Source organism: Tachypleus tridentatus, chromosome 5 (assembly GCF_004210375.1).
Source record: "Tachypleus tridentatus isolate NWPU-2018 chromosome 5, ASM421037v1, whole genome shotgun sequence".
Lineage (NCBI taxonomy): Eukaryota > Metazoa > Arthropoda > Merostomata > Xiphosura > Limulidae > Tachypleus > Tachypleus tridentatus.
In genome coordinates, this window is record NC_134829.1 from 12,571,091 (window position 1) to 12,588,400 (window position 17,310).

At 32.0% G+C, this 17,310-nt stretch overlaps 1 protein-coding gene across 2 annotated transcripts in view; it reads right to left on the reverse strand.

Annotated features, from left to right (window-relative positions):
• The window catches only part of LOC143250538 (uncharacterized), a 36,681-nt gene that overhangs the window by 4,540 nt on the left and 14,831 nt on the right, over window positions 1-17,310 (reverse strand). Inside the window, exons 2-4 of one of the 2 annotated variants that reach the window (XR_013028230.1) lie at window positions 10,654-10,780; window positions 8,423-8,980; window positions 5,410-5,469 (exon numbers count right to left, since the gene is read on the reverse strand). Coding sequence is in view for 1 of the 2 variants with exons in the window: in XM_076501235.1 (XP_076357350.1) it covers window positions 8,424-8,980; window positions 10,654-10,762 (666 nt within the window). In the remaining variant the exon portion in view is untranslated. The remainder of the gene's footprint in view (window positions 1-5,409; window positions 5,470-8,422; window positions 8,981-10,653; window positions 10,781-17,310) is intronic. The other variant, XM_076501235.1, reaches the window with a different exon arrangement.

Genomic DNA, 17,310 nt, shown 5'->3' on the forward strand with positions numbered 1-17,310 from the left:
TTATTTATGTCAAGAAGAAGTAGAACTGGTTATAATCATCAGTAGAACCGGTTATAATCATCAGTAGAACTGGTCATAATCATCAGTAGAACTGGTTATAATCATCAGTAGAACTGGTCATAATCATCAGTAGAACTGGTTATAATCATCAGTAGAACTGGTTATAATCATCAGTAGAACTGGTCATAATCATCAGTAGAACTGGTTATAATCATCAGTAGAACTGGTCATAATCATCAGTAGAATCTCTACAAACTTAACGACTGAATTCAAAGTAAATTTAATTTTTTCTCGATGCTGCCAATTTTTGAATAATCCGTATTTAACTCAATTGCTTAAAACTCGGTCATATAGTTAAATAAGCAAACACAGAACAAACAAGAAATTTTATTAAGAACCGTCCTAGAAGTTTATCAAACAAAGTGTCTCAGAATTGTGTACATTACCTTTCTAGAGCTATCAGTTAATAAACTTAACTTTGTTCAATCTAACACAGAGAAATGTGTCAACTTTGATGGAAAGTTTAAACTAACTATCATTTGCTACTTGTGAGAACCTAAGCCTAAAACAACAACTAATGAATATAAGGATAAACCTAGCTTGTAGTTCCGTTTATCGACAGAAGTATGGAACTACTTAAATTATAATCAGTAATTAGAAACACTTCTATACAACATTAAGTACCTAACACTTTCAGAATTAAATACCTATCTATCAGCTATACTTGTAGGAGAGATATTTGCAGTGATATAATATGTTAAATAACATATCCAAGGAAGATTTGAGCATAATTAAATGCGGATGTAATACATTCCCTTACACTGATTCTCCCATTAATCACATGCTCACCGGTAACCTTGATATCATGAATAACTAGCATATACCACTATTTATAAATAAAGATCTAAAATTCCATAAATGTCCAGAATTAATTCGAAACGCACCAAAAGCATAATTAGTACATCACCATTATATTTTGTATGAAGTAAAAAAGAAAATTTAAAAGCGATCATACTCAGAATCTGATTAAATAAGTTAAAGACGCATATTCCCGAAGAATTACAATATTACTTTGTTTGTTTTATAATTTTTTTCAAAGCTACACGAGTGTTATCTGCGCTAGCCATCCCTAATTTAGCAGTGTAAGACTACAAGGAAGGCAGCTAGTCATCACCACCCACCTCCAACTTTTCAACAAATAGTGGGATTGATCGTCACATTCTAATGTGCCCACAGTTGAAAGATAAAATATATTTGGTGTGACGGAGATTCGAACCTGCAACTCTCACGCCCTAACCACGCCGGCCAACCACTACCAATAAACATGTTATTGGTAAGATATAAGATATTAAGCATTTAAAGTATTTACTTGGTAGAAACGCCTTCACTGCTGTAAACAAAATAGGTAATTTCTTTATTTTCACCTGTAAAAAAATTATATTATGACTGATATAATGAAATAGGGTTTAATTTGAATATACGTAACCACCACAAATACACTTGTTCCAGTTCTATCAAATTTTGCCAAACATTTGGTTAAATTAAACAGTGTTATACTTAAAATATTTTGGATTCCTAAATTATAGGTTTATTATAACGGCTAAAAAATAACACAAAACAATTATATCCAAGAAACGATCAGTTCTTATTGATGTGAAATAGTTAGAAAAAAAGAAAAAACCTCGAAAAAATGCTGCAGTATTATCAAATATAGATACCAATCCATTCATTATCATTAGTAATTTCTTTTGAATGTAAAGAGAACATTAAATGCTTTGAAGCTAAAACAATAGGAACGTTTAATTTCCGTAATCTTTACACCAGTCTTCCTATTGATAAGACTAAAATTCTTTTATCGCTAATTTCAAAATCATTCGATAACGGGTAGATTAATGCTCTACGTCAGTAAACACAGAATTTTCTCTGACAATGCCATTTACAAAAATCATCACTGTTTCACGTTAAGTGGATTTTTGCAGGTTATGGTTTGATTTTCTTTTTTATTTGATAATATATTTGCATTGTAGCCAACATGTCTTCCAACAGTCGTAGAAAGTTATTCACCTGAGTTCGTTCTAGAAAAAAACTTTATCATTTAAAAAAAGGGTACATTATCTGGTTGTATATATCAGATTCACTAACCGAAGACTCAAGTTTAAAGTCTTGAATACAAGTGACATTTCAAATTTAAGGTCATAAACTTTCCATTTCTTAATACAATTATTCTCGAATAAATTTTGTTACAGTGACGACTACTCTAAGATTATTAGTTACAATATAACGTGTGTGCATCATTACAAGATTTTATAGGTAGAACTTACAAACAGGCTCTAATTTTCCGTTATCTTATTGTAAAAATCAAACATAAAATATGTGAGAAAATCAGCAATATTCTTGCTACTGATTATGTGTTTAAAGGTTTTATAGAAAATCGTGATATTTTAAAAATTCCACGTCTACTTTATGATTCCTGTGAAAATAATGAGAGGTTTTAATATATTGACAATCATTGGTTTCTACATTCATTTAGTTTAACTTAGTATTATATATATATTTATTTATTTAATGCTAACTGTATAATATTTCCGTCGGCCAGGCATGGCCAAGTGTTTAGGGCGCTCGACTCGTAATCTGAGAGTCGAAGGTCCGAATCTCCCGTCATACTAAGCATCCTTGTTCTTTCAGACATGGGGCCGTTTACAGTCACGGTCAATCACACTGTTGGGAAAAAACAAACAAACAGCTCCGTATACATAGTACAAGTTGAGTTACACGTCCTTTGTCCGTTTTATGAATTTCAAAACTGTGAGAGTGGATGCTATGGCAAATAATACAAAAGTTCTGACTTTCACACAATATATTTATAACATAACATACTTTTACAGTGTTTATTATTACCTAATCAAATGTTTTGTATAAGTTTTAAAAATTCAGTATGTACATATTGTGCAATGGTCAGGGTGAGTTTGTATTAAGAGGTAGCGACAGAAGTAGTGGTTGTAGGGATGCTTTCGGTTACTCTCTTTAAATAACCAACTCTTAATGTCCTTTCACAGTGGGTGTGTTTTTTTCTTATGGTAACGCCACATCGGGCTATCTGCTAAGTGAATCTAACTCCAGATTTTAGCGTTGTAAGTCCGTAGACTTACCGCTCTACAAGCGCGGGACTCTTTCACACTGTTTCACACGGTTAATTGATTGGAAACCATTGGCCGCAAAAGTGTCTTGTGGGCCGAAGTTGAAAGGTTACATATCAAAATAGAAAATAACTCAAGAAAAGTCTCTTTATATCACCTTTATTGTGGCTGTTAGAATAGAAACTTCAGCTAAGTTTATGTATCATTATATTAGTGGCGACTATTTTTTTTTTAATTGCAATCCTCCATAGAGAACACGGCCCGGCATGGCCAAGCGTGTTAAGGCGTGCGACTCGTAATCCGAGGGTCGCGGGTTCGCGCCCGCGTCGCGCCAAACATGCTCGCCCTTTCAACCGTGGGGGCGTTATAATGTGACGGTCACTCCCACTATACGTTGGTAAAAGGGTAGCCCAAGAGTTGGCGGTGGGTGGTAATGACTAGCTGCCTTCCCTCTAGCCTTACACTGCTAAATTAGGGACGGCTAGCGCAGATAGCCCTCGAGTAGCTTTGTGCGAAATTCAAAAAACAAACAAACAAACCATAGAGAATACTAGTTCACACTCTGATATATACATATATATATATAACACGTTTCTGTATCCTCTTCCCATCCTTCGTGTATTTTGAGCTATAGAAAATTTAATAAACTTTTTCTGTATATATAAGGACGTGGTGCCACCTATGAATGTGATTATTGTTAATTTAAATAAAAAATAATAAACTCTCAATAACAGCAGGAATGTGATGGAGTAATTGTGAAACCCCAATAACGTGCCACTTGTTCCAACCTATCATCCGACAAAGTTTGGTTGAAATTGGCCAAGTGACCTCTGAGTAGTTGGATAACAAATAAACAGACACAGATTTCTGTCCTTGATATATATAGACGACGGTACATTATTAGTTTAATTACACAAGTTCTCTTTGCCATGTTTTCTAGTATTCTTGCATTTTTCTCTTTTCTAGAGGCTTATCACGTTTCCTTTTAAACGTCTGTAGAATATTTAAAGTAATTGATTACTTTTATGGCCAGCCCTACGTGTTTGTTACAGTAGATGCTTAAGTAAGAGTTATTTAGTTTGTTATACGCACCATATATTATATTTAGCAAATCGTTTCCTTTGTAATACATTTCACATTGTTATATTTTCATGGGCAACAAAGGAAAATTTTTAATTTTTCATTAATTTTGTTTTCTTCAGTTTTTTATTTTACCGTGATAAAGTTATTGCTAGATATTCAGAATAATTTCATAATCAACAAGTGTCGAATACAGACGTCACTCGCCTCTGAAACAACAACACTATAGGGATGGCTTAATCAATATTCGTTGATCAAAAAAGCAGAAAAGAAGTAAACAAAACATAAACTAAGATCAGATTTAAAAACAATTTTATTCTACGACTGTACTTGAAGCAGACAGTTCCCGTTTCTGCTTTACGTGCTGTCGTGGAAAAATTGAGTTAGATAAGTAGTAATGTAATAAGTAATAATGAATGTGTATTCATTGTTAACAAAATTTATCATATCATTTACTGTATGGAATGTCATTACTTTTAATTTTCGTTTAGCGTTTTTCATTGTAATTTTATTATAAAGAATGTTTTGCATTGTTAGTTTAATATAAGTATTTGGAACTAAACTAAATATTCTAAGCTTCGCGAACCTCGTGAGATATTATTGGGTTTACGGCCGAAAATATAGTTAAAAGCGAAAGTAACAAACTAATTAAATAATGCATTGTACACTACATAAGTACAAACATATTTTTAATTAGCTCTATTGATTGTAAGATTGATGTATAGTTTCCCTGTATGTACATAGTTTCCTTTGATCGGAAGTTAATTTTAATTACTTGGTATTTATAACAAAATGTAAAACTAAACTTATTTGGTATATTTATAATAAAAGATATAACTGAACTTAGTTTGTTTTCTTAATAAAAAAACATAGCTGCTTGTTTGTTTTTTTAATTTTGCGCGTAACTACATGAGGGCTATGTGCGCTAGCCATCCCTAATTTAGCAGTATAAAGTAACTAATTATCACCACTCACCGCCAACGCTTGGGCTACTCTTTTACCAACAAATAGTGAGAGTAACCGTTACCCCACAGATGAAAGAGCGAGCATATTTAGTGCAAGAGAGATTCCAGCCCGTAACCTTCAGGTTAGGAGTCAACCGCCTTAACCACCTGACCATGGTAGGGCGTGGAAAGAAAGGATATAACCGAACATGTTTCAAGTTCCCAATAAAAAGTAGAACTGGACTTACTTGATGAATAGAATGGATTCTTGTTTCAATCATCGTGAGTTTCCAGTTGGTTGGTCTGGACTGAGAATGACGTGAAAAATAAAGATATATAAACAAAGGAACTGTATCGGTAAAATTAATATTTAAATATTCCAAATGGCTGATATCGAATTCTTGCTCAAAGCTGTTACACTTTAATATATTCGAGGCAATTTACTGTTGTTGTTTTTTTCATAGTTGATTTATTTGCTTATTCGTACCTAATTGAATTTAAAAGATATCTGATAGTGTGCAGTGTGAATTAATTAGTTTTGATTACACGTTCCCAAGTCAAAATAGCCTCGGGTTTATTTGAAACGTTACTGATGAATCACTTTTGTAACAAAATAATAAAATTTGCAGTGTAAAATGCAAAAACAATAAAGATTATTCGTGCGAAAAATAAATAAAATAACTTTTAAAATCTATAAATCTCTTGAAACAACAGTTGTTACGTGTGTATAGTGTTAAGTACTCCATGCACTACATTTAGAGTAGTAAAAAATGATTAAACGCTATCTACTAATGTACGTAACAAAAGTATCATACTCTAAAAATTACTTATATGCACATAAAAATGTGTTGGGTGTTCTTATGAGAAATGAAGACATTAAAATAATACCGCTACTCTAGCGTTCAGTTGAAAATAAATTAACTGACTTGGAACTTAAGCAGTATTGTTTATGTTGTATATGTCTTCAAACTAAATTAATTTACATTTATTTAACATCATTTGTAGTTGTCGAAACTCAAACTTGAACGGGTAATTTTAAATAAATGTACAATTAGTTAGCTTATGCACATATAAGGTTATCTTTACAAGATAAGTAGCTGGGTAGATAAAACAGGTTAGCAGAGACTTTTAAGCACATTGTTCCAGTTGCTTAATTTCAGCTGTTATTATTGTACGCCACTGAATTACTAACTCTACATAGCTGATTCAGAATAATTTAAAGTTATAACTGTTAGTTTTATAAAAATTGTGTGCTGAAGCGGATGCTTTTCCACTACTCAACCTTCATCGGTTTGTTTCACTTAGCACTTATTTGATACTGTAGTTTTGAACGACTGAAACTGATAAAAATATTTTTTCAACTCATTTCGTCTGCACACGCCCCAGCTGAGTATTATTTGCATGATATTTATATTATACGTATTATCGCTCAAGGTTACATATTTAATAGTTTAATAACTTCAGAAACTTCTTGTTTTTATTATGTGTTTTTTTATGAAAAGTCTTGATTCAATAAACAAAGCGTTTATAAATTATTCCACAGCCAATAAGATGAGCCGGAAATGTCTTTTTCGGCTAGCTTTGGCTTTGACTCCTAGGTGGAATATTATTTTATTTCCTATTGATATGTTAATTATTTGCTGAATAATTGAAAGTCCGAGATTCTGAAAAGCTCTTCATTGTTCTTCTATTCAATCCCTAAAGTAAATTAAATCGATTTTAAGACTTTTTTTTTCTTGAATAAGCTCTTATTAATATAGCTACTTAATTGTTAATAGCAGTAAAAGAGTTTCGGGTGTTAGAGTCCATTGTCTTTCTTGAAGAGGGAAAATTAACGGCAAAGTCAGATTATGGATCATTAAAGCTATCTAAAGCCTTTCGTTAAGTAATAGTTACTTGCTGAGAAAACTTGGGGTCTTTATACAGGGTATTGATTGCCTAGATATAATGATAAGGTGTAATTGTAAGTTGTATAGACAACTTGCGGGACTTAATACATACTATACATTGTTTGAATAGCCAGCAGACTCTTATACCTTGATGTTGATTGTCTACACAACTAGCAGATCTTTATGAAGGGTATTAATTATCTATATAATTAACAGGGTAATAATTGTCTAAATGACTAGCAGGTCTTTGTTCATGGTATTGACTGTCTACATAATTAACAAGTCTTTATACAGGGTATTAACTGTATACATAACTAGTAGATCTTTATCCATGATATCAGTTGTCTACATAACTATCGGATCTTTATACAGGGTTATAATTATCTATGTATCGAGCAGGTCTTTATTCAGAATATTGACAATCACCATAACAAGCATGTCTTTAGTCAGGCTATCAACTGACTATGTAACTAGTGGGTCTTTATACAATGTATTAATTGTCTACATAACTAGTGGGTCTTTATTCGATGTGTTAATTGTCTACATAACTAGTGGGTCTTTATTCAATGTATTAATTGTCTACATAACTAGTGGGTCTTTATTCAATGTGTTAATTGTCTACATAACTAGTGGGTCTTTATTCAATGTATTAATTGTCTACATAACTAGTGGGTCTTTATTCGATGTGTTAATTGTCTACATAACTAGTGGGTCTTTATTCAATGTATTAATTGTCTACATAACTAGTGGGTCTTTATTCAATGTATTAATTGTCTACATAACTAGTGGGTCTTTATTCAATGTATTAATTGTCTACATAACTAGTGGGTCTTTATTCAATGTATTAATTGTCTACATAACTAGTGGGTCTTTATTCGATGTGTTAATTGTCTACATAACTAGTGGGTCTTTATTCGATGTGTTAATTGTCTACATAACTAGTGAGTCTTTACTCAGGCTATTGATAGACTTGATAACTATAGAGTCTTCATTCAGGATATCGATTGTTTGTAAACGTAAAAGGTTTGTATTCATAATATTGATTATCTGTATAATTCGCTGGTCTACATTCACGGTAGTGGTGATAAATCTCTAGCTTAAATATACTTTACGTTTTTTCACTCGACTGACAGTTTTGCAAGAAAACAAAAAGAAAACGCCACTGCTCTTTAAACATCAATGTTTTAATGGAGAAAATGTTTCCGAAGAAGTGATGGGATGATCTCCTGAGATGTAACACAAATGTTGCAAAGTCAACGTAAAAAACATAATAGAAATGTGAAGATTTTAAAACTGAATGCATTAGTGGGCAAAGACATGAAAATAACTTCGTATAAAATCATTAATGTTTCAAAACATATTATTAACATACCCTATAACATAAATGAAGAGTCCTCTTTCGGCGATCTTCGGCTTGACATTAGAAGACGCATTTCTCGTTTCCTTCTACCCAGGAATTCTGATCCCATTCTTTTTCCCAAAAACTCGGAGCCCATTCTCTTGCCAAGAAATTCTGAACCCATCCGTTTGTCTTTGTAATCTACTACAGTGTCGTCTTCTTCACTGAAGTTATCGTTAAAGTCTTCCAAACGTTTACCCAGAAATTCCGAGCCCATTCGTTTTCCCAGGAACTCAGAACCCATCCTTTTGCCCAAAAACTCTGATCCCATTCTCTTTCCCAAAACCTCGGATCCCATCCTTTTGTTGTCATGTTCAGAAACTGATCTTTTCCCGAGAAACTCAGACCCCATCACATGATATGATGGTCTCTTGAAATCTTCTCTCTTAGCGTCATTTCCTGGAAGTGTGTAGAGAAAGGATGGCAAATCTCTTCTGTTTCCCGGATGTAGCTGCCTCAAGATACGAGGAAAAGGTTCAAGTGCGTACAAACCCGAATAGAGGTCGCCATTGCTTGGGTCCAAAAATGTCGCTAAAGTAAAGCGAAGATAAATTTTAAAATTAGTTCTCTTTATTTCTCTGTTCCTTTGATTTGATTTATTTCAACAGTGTTTATCGTCAGTAAATTCTATGCCCTCCTATTAGCACAGCGGTAAGTCTGTTGGCTTATAACGCTTGAAAACGTGTTTCAATACCTAACATGGGCACAACACAGATAGCCCGTGATATCACTTTGTGCTTAACTAGAAACAAACACTGTTAAATTCTACTAAAATAAAACTATATTGAAAAATATTAACTAACGTAATTATACGTAAAATATCTTTATATATGTCTTTTGTTTAAAAACTGGTGTAAATGTACTACTGTAACTTCCCAACGAACAAATTGGAAGTAGAACTACTAATCCTATGATCTTCCACCATAGTATAGTATCTAGAAACAATACTTGAATAAGGAAGCATATTGTGCTAATATAATAGTATGTTCCACCATCAACAGACCACATATTTGGGCTTATAAACTGTTGTATGCCAAGCTGTTACTAAAAACAGTCATGCGAGTTCTGCGGAAAAGAAAACGTTAAAGACGGAATTGTTCATCGCATTCTCAAATCATGATTTTAAAACATTCAAATACAATAATACAGTAAGTACTATTGCCATCTGAGCTATTACAGTAGCGTATAATATTAAGAAATAAAAAACAGTACATACAATATTGTTTTCCTTTTTTGACCCCATGACACTAAAGAAAACATTCGAAACAGTATTGTTTGCAGTAGTTTGAAACCCTATTCTAAAAAGCATGAGAAATAATATTGTTTACCATCTTCTGAACTCCTACAACAAAAAAAACTTTAGAAACAATGTTATTTAAAATCTTTTGAAAACCTGCACAATAAAATAACATTAGAAACAGTGTTGTTTACAGTATTTTGAGCTCCTACACCAAAAAAACCTTTAAAAACAATGTTATTTACCATCTTTTGAACTCCTAAAGTAGAGAAAACATTAAATGTCATTTTGTACCTGTGTTCAAAATACCAAATAATAAAAACTTATAAACAGTATTTTAACTCGTCTCCAGAGCACTTGAAATGCAGTATAACTTATAGTAGTAAACAAACGCTAGAAATAGAACTTCTTGATGAAAAGAAACTCACTTCAAATACAAATGTATCTCAGAACAGCTGGTATGGGTATTAACACTTTTATTGATAAGCACTAAATAACGTTTCGATCTTCCTAGACCATTTTCAGGATAACAATAAACTGCATTGTTAGTTGCCATATAAAACTCCAAATTTATCACTGTGCCATTGAGTGGTGAATCTCAAAGTAGACACTAGAAAGAACTAGCAGATGTCGAAAAATAAAGTTGTGGTAAACATTAACTTTCACAAAAATTGTTTAATAAAAGTTTAACATACTGCCCATTAGTTTTATTTTTCATGTAATTTGCAAAACCAAACCTACAAAAACTATTTAATTAAAAAATATTTTACACTTTATATTGAAGAGAAAATATAAAGTATTTCATTGATTCAAGCCTATAACTGGACATCTTGGAAAACATCAGTCGATTCAGCTGAATCGAAAGTTTGAATATAGTCAAAGTTAGAATTGTGTAAACTCGGTGAATCGACAGTTTAAATATACTCATGAAAGTTAACGATGTTTAAATTCGATTTCAAATTCTCACCTTTATCATTGCTAGCAGAAGCTTCCTGTGCACATGTCAAAATCAGTCCACCAATCAACAGAAGAAACGTTGTCTTGTTTAGCCAATGATAGGCGAAATATGAAGGCATCTTGAATAATTTATTTACCTGAAAGGTATTAACAAGTCAGTAGAGAGCAGAAATACTGAAATTACAATAAATATGTGAAGATCCACCTTTCCCAGATAAAACAGTCCTTTCAGTAAAATTCGGCCACCAAAAAACTTTCGGTAATCTCTGGCTCATCAGGATTTTTTAAAAAATACAGCGGAAATCAAGAAATCATTAATATTAGTTTGAACGGTATGTGGTCTAATGAGCGTAAAAATACATTTCGGTAACAAAACTTGATATTGAATTACTTTCTCCTGTGGTTTTAAACTATAAAATTGCACTAATGACGCGTTTAGTTTACCAAATTCAAAACCGCGCAGTAAAAATAATTTTCACATTGATTATTGTTTATTATAGCATTATATTTATTTGACTTCTAGCTGATCTTTTATCGAAGACACGTTTATTATTTTCAGTTGAGGATTTTTAAAATCTAACTAAAATAACGAGAAAATTTAAACTTGTATGCAATAGTAAAGAGTTTGTTTCTACCGAATGCGAAATCATTCAGCAAACTTTCAACTGTTTTTTGTTGTTGTTGTGGTGGTTGTTTTAAACTGTTTGTTAGTTAACCCGTTACACCGATTATGTCCAATTAAATTTTAATATTGGTTCTGGTTCTCTTCATATGTTAAATTGCCTTTAAAACTGGAAATCATTTGATAACTTTTAATAGAGTTAACTTAAAAAATACAGTATATCATAGTAAAGATAAACCTGAGAAAGTTGTATTATATTTTCTTATAACAAAGCTACATCGAGCTATTTGCTGAGTCAACCAAAGGGAATCGAACTCCTGATTTTAGGTTTGTAAATCCGTAGGCTTACCGCTGTACCAGCATGGGACATCTGAGAAAGTAAGACCCTCGCGGTGGTACTACAGATATACATCTCTATCATATTTAACATCTGTTTCCAAACCTCATGGCCCGCCGTGGCCAGGTGGTTAAGGCGTTCGACTCCCCGTCACACCAACCATGCCTCCCCATTCAGCCGTGTGTGCTTTACAATGTGACCGTCAATCCCCTATTCGTTGATGAAAGTAGTCCTAAAGTTGACGGTGGATAGTGATGACTTTACTCTAGTCTTACACTACTAAATTAAGACTTCTTTTTTTTTTACTTTCATACATAATAATTTTATTATTTCATTTCATTTGTGTTTCATTTCAAAAATTAAAACGTTTCATTTCATGGTTTATTATTATCTTATAGCTGAGTGTGAATGTATGTTTAACATATCGGACTGTATATCCGAAGTTTACGTTCCTTTACTGCACTTTAGGAGAGAGAGTCAAATCGCACTATTTCCTGTGACAAAAGTTGTCTTAGAGTTAAGGGTTGGTGGTTGTTATTAGCTGTCTTCTTTTAGATAACCCTCGTTCAACAAACTTTCCAATTATGGAACTGAGTCAGTCATTTTACTTTTTAATTATCACAAATTTTAGATAAATAGAAATACTTTTATTCGTAAATATAATTTTAAAAATAAATATACATGCGTGCGTCCATGTATTTGTTCATTTATCAAAAGACAACACACTTATAACTTGATGTTAGTAGAATATTTCAATTATACGCAATTAGTTGAATTTACTAGCTATTTATACAACAAAGTAATTGGGAAAGTTAATTTGTAAATTGCACGATACTGAATTATTCTATGAAGTGCTAGATAATATCAGCTTAGAAAAGTTTTTGTTTCCATAGGATACATATCAGTATTACAAACTAAATACCAAAAGTATTAGACTTTCTGACGTCTGTAGAGACTGGTGTGTCTAGCAATCATATCAGTAATTTTGTTCCAGACGATAAAATAAACAACCCTGACACATGAACTTAATAATCATCTATAGCAGTGGTTCCCAGCCAGGGGTGCGAGATAACATTTGTTTTGGCTACCTTCACCTTTATTCTTAAATAAATAATTACTGTGAGGGGTGCGAGAACATATTAAATTTTTTTTAGGGGTGCGGGGCATAAAAAAGGTTGGGAGCCACTGGTCTATAGTATCTCATCAAATGAAAGTTTTATGACTATTATTTACGTAATAAGCTTCATCTGGTGGCACTCCAAGATATTTTTCACAAAACTTTCAAATAAATATGTATGAATGTTTAACACAAACCGCAGAACAATTAATCCTTTAATCAAGCATTTGTCTAATCATAAATTTCAAGATCCGTATAACTGTTCGTGTGTAGCTAACGCGTTCTATGACTAGGATTATATTACACTATTCAAACAAGCTATAAGCAACAGTAAAAACTTATTGATATTGTACAAATAGTTATATTTAACAACAATACAGGACTAGTGTTAAATTTCATTATAATGACGTAAGTAGTTTGACTAAAACCATTTTAACAATGTAAAACTGCCCGAATAGTCATATTAACCGATAGACAGGATTAAAGTCAACATAAAACATTTTAACTGAGTTATTTTACAAAATAGTCACAATTAATTAGTGCCAATAGTAAATATTTTAACCTGATTATACTGCCCAGTAGTCAGTCACCCTTCATCACTGCCAATAATTGGCGTTATTATAAAACATTTTAAACGACTTATATAGAAAGATAATCATATTTGTCCACAGTAAAATACTATAGCGAATAAATACCTTTTTAACAAAGTTATATTACACACACATAGTTATAGTTATGCACGACAATGGACTAACGTTTTTGTCAACAATGTTAAGCTGGTCTTATTGTTTGTGTAGTCGCACGTAAGAAATGTAAAGAGTTAATGTCAATACATTTTAACCTAGTTATATAAAAAAGTACTCACGCTTAATCACCATGAGGATAAAGGTTAATATAAGACATTCTAACTGGATTGTATTAGTCACAATAAACCAATGCTAATGACCAGTATCAATATAAAACCTTTTAAATGTGTTAACTTGCAGAAACAGTCACACATAGTAAAATACTGTATCCAATATCAAGCGTTTTAAACGGATCATATAATGCGAATTTTCTCACACGTCCTGAGGGGTCCTGCTTAATAACTAAGAAGAGTTAGCATCAAAATAAAACATTTTAACTTGGTTATAATACATACATGAATAGTCACATTTATCCACAATAGAACTAGAGCAGTATCAGTCATTATAACCACATTATATCACACGAATACTTATATTTAAGTACTGTAAGAGACTAATGTCAGTATTAACCACCTGAGATGGGTTATATAGCCCAGAGCGTAATTATTAACCTTCATAAATAGTTAGTGTCAGTGTTAACCATTTTATAAGGGTTATATTGCGCAAATAGTCATACTAAACAGCAGAAAAAGATTAGCATAAACAAATATTTGAGCTACGATATATTACAAGAATAATCACAATTAGCTACTGTCAAGGAATAGAATATATTTAAAACATTTGAATGAGGTTATATATATATAGCACAATATTCACACTTGCCCGTTTGTAAAATACTATTGTCTGTATATATTACAACTTTATAACCGGATTATATTTCACGAAAGGTCACACTTATTCACAGTGAAATATCGCACTAACTTCAACTGTATTACACGAAAAGTCACACGTAACCTTCTAAACAATTAACATAAGTACTAACCAGTAAAAGTACTAAAAAATCGGGTTATAAAATAGAAATAGTCATAATTAACATAAGTGAAAGTTTAGCGTCAGTATAAATCATTTCAACTGGATTATATTGCAACAATACTTATATTTAACGATTGTAAATGATTAGCCTCAATATAAGCCATTATCATGCTTATAAATTGTTGTCTACCAATTTATTATCATATAAACCTTTCTCATATTGCAAGACAACGATTTATACGCATGCATGATAATGGCTTATATTGGCTATTTACACTTAACAACTATAAGGGATTAGCATCAGTATAAAACACTTAAACCAGATTATGTTACAGAATAGCCAATCTTAACTGATGTTAGGGATTAGCGTCAGTATAAGACATTTTAAACGAGCGATATATTAAAACAAAATACAAAATATAACATAAAGTAGTGGTGACTAATCATATATTACAATAGTCAGACTTTAACTCTATACTTTTAGATACTATCATTTTGACACGGTTATATTGCACAAATAATCACTTATTAACGACTGTAAAAGATTAACCTGGAAATAAAACATTTAACCAAGTTATATTGCACATAGAGTTATATTTAGCAGTGGTAAAGGGTTAGCGTCAGTATCGAACATTTTAAGGTGTTATGTTTCACAAATCATCTCACTAAATAACTCTAAATGTTTAGTGCTAGTATCAACTATTTTAATAATATATCTTATACTTGTCTATTATGTCTGCAAAGCTGCAACGCTAGAAACCGGATTTCGATACCGGTAATGGACAGAGCACATATAACCAACTGTCTAGCTTTGTGCTAAACTACAAGAAAACAAACAAACATTTTTTGTTTAACTTTTACTGAAGAAAACTAGTCCAATGACAAACTATCAACACCCGGTAAAAATCCAGCTGTTTTAGAATGCATGACAATGCCATAGACACAACGAAAAGCTATTTAACAAAAGTAATATCAACCACTTGGCTTCAACTTAAGCAGACCTATAGATTTTGTACACAAGGTGACACGAAACATTACTGATAGACTGATAAACGTTGTATACAATGTAACATGAAGGATTAATTATGAGCTGTCTATATAACATAACATGAAACATTAGTGATTTTATAAACCGTGTATACATTGTGGCACGAAACACTGAGGGTAGCTTTGCAAGCATTGTATACTATGCATGAAATACTAGGGATAGCTATACAAGCGTTTTAAGCAACGTAATTGGAATCAATAGGTATAGCTTCATAAATGTTGTATAAGCGTAAGATGAAAAATGATAACTCTATGAGCGTTGTTCACATCGTGATACGAAACATTCAGAACTACTTTTACAAATGTTGTATGCAGTGCGGCACGAAGCATTAGCAATGCTTTTATAAACGTTGCATGCAATGTGATATTAAACATCCCCCAAAGTTTTACGAGTGTTGTATACAGAGAGACATTAAACATTAGGGTTTGGTTTACAAGCACTGTATACAACTTGGCATGGCAGTTCAGGGATTAATTGTACTAGTTTGTTCTATCCTAAGAACAATTAAACAAAACCTGAGAATTCAGGTAGATGAATTTTAAATGATTTTTGTAAGAGAATAAAACATCGGCGCATGGCACAGAATTTGTAACTCTTTTCTGGTGACATGACCTTTGACATGTGAAGTCATTTGACCTGAAATTTAATTCTTGCTGATAAATCCTGAGTGTTATCCGTGGAAGCTAAATACGAAAGGTATCTGGTGTGTTTATATATTGCAAAGAAAGTTTATCTTCATGTTCCATGTCATACTTTTGGAGTAAGATTTTCAAAAACAACATTTGTTACTTACAGTATTCTGAACCTCAAACTATTTCTTAAACAAAAACGTATTTACACCCAAACACGTTTTTTATCTCATTAGACTTTACATTATAAAACACACCTACACAAATCTTTACACAGACTTATTTTATTTACATGGGTCATTACATTATAACGAACATTTAATGGCATCATATTCTGCACTGTGATCAGCCATAGATAACACAAGCCTTTACATTATAATCTTATCTTGATGATACAAGCCTTTACATTATAATCTTATCTTGATGATACAAGCCTTTACATTATAATCTTATCTTGATGATACAAGCCTTTACATTATAATCTTATCTTGATGATACAAACCTTTACATTATAATCTTATCTTGATGATACAAGCCTTTAAGTTATATCCAATTATTACTACTGTCAACATTTACAGAGTGGCTTCTTTTATCAACATGAACCTTATGCTGTAACTGTCTTTTAATAACACAGATCGTTACACTATAATCAACTTATAGTGGTTTCAGCCCTTACACAACGACCTGTTTTGTCACCTGGCACTTTTTCACTATCATAAACTGATAATGATTCAAGTCTTTTTACAACGACCTGTTTTAATGGCATATATCTTTACATTACAATCAACTCCTAATGATTCTAGTCTTTATACAACAACCTGCTTTATAAGCATGCATCTTTACACTATCATAAACTCCTTATGATACAAGCCTTCACACAACGACTTGTTTTATTACACGTATCATTACACTATCATCAACTCCTAATGATTCAAGTCTATACAACGACCTGTTTTAATACCATGTATCTTTACATTAAAATCAAGTGCTACTGATTCTAGTCTTTATGCAACGAGCTGTTTTATTAGCATATATATTGACACTATAATCAACTCCTAATGATTCAAGCCACTATAGAACGACCTGTTTTATTAGCATGTATCTTTACATTATGATCAACTTCAATTATACTAGTCTTTACACTACCACCTATTTATTAGCATATTTTTACATTATAATGAACTCATAATGATTCACGTCTTTACACACCGTCCTGTTTTGTATCTTTAAATTATAATCAACTCCTAATGATTCAA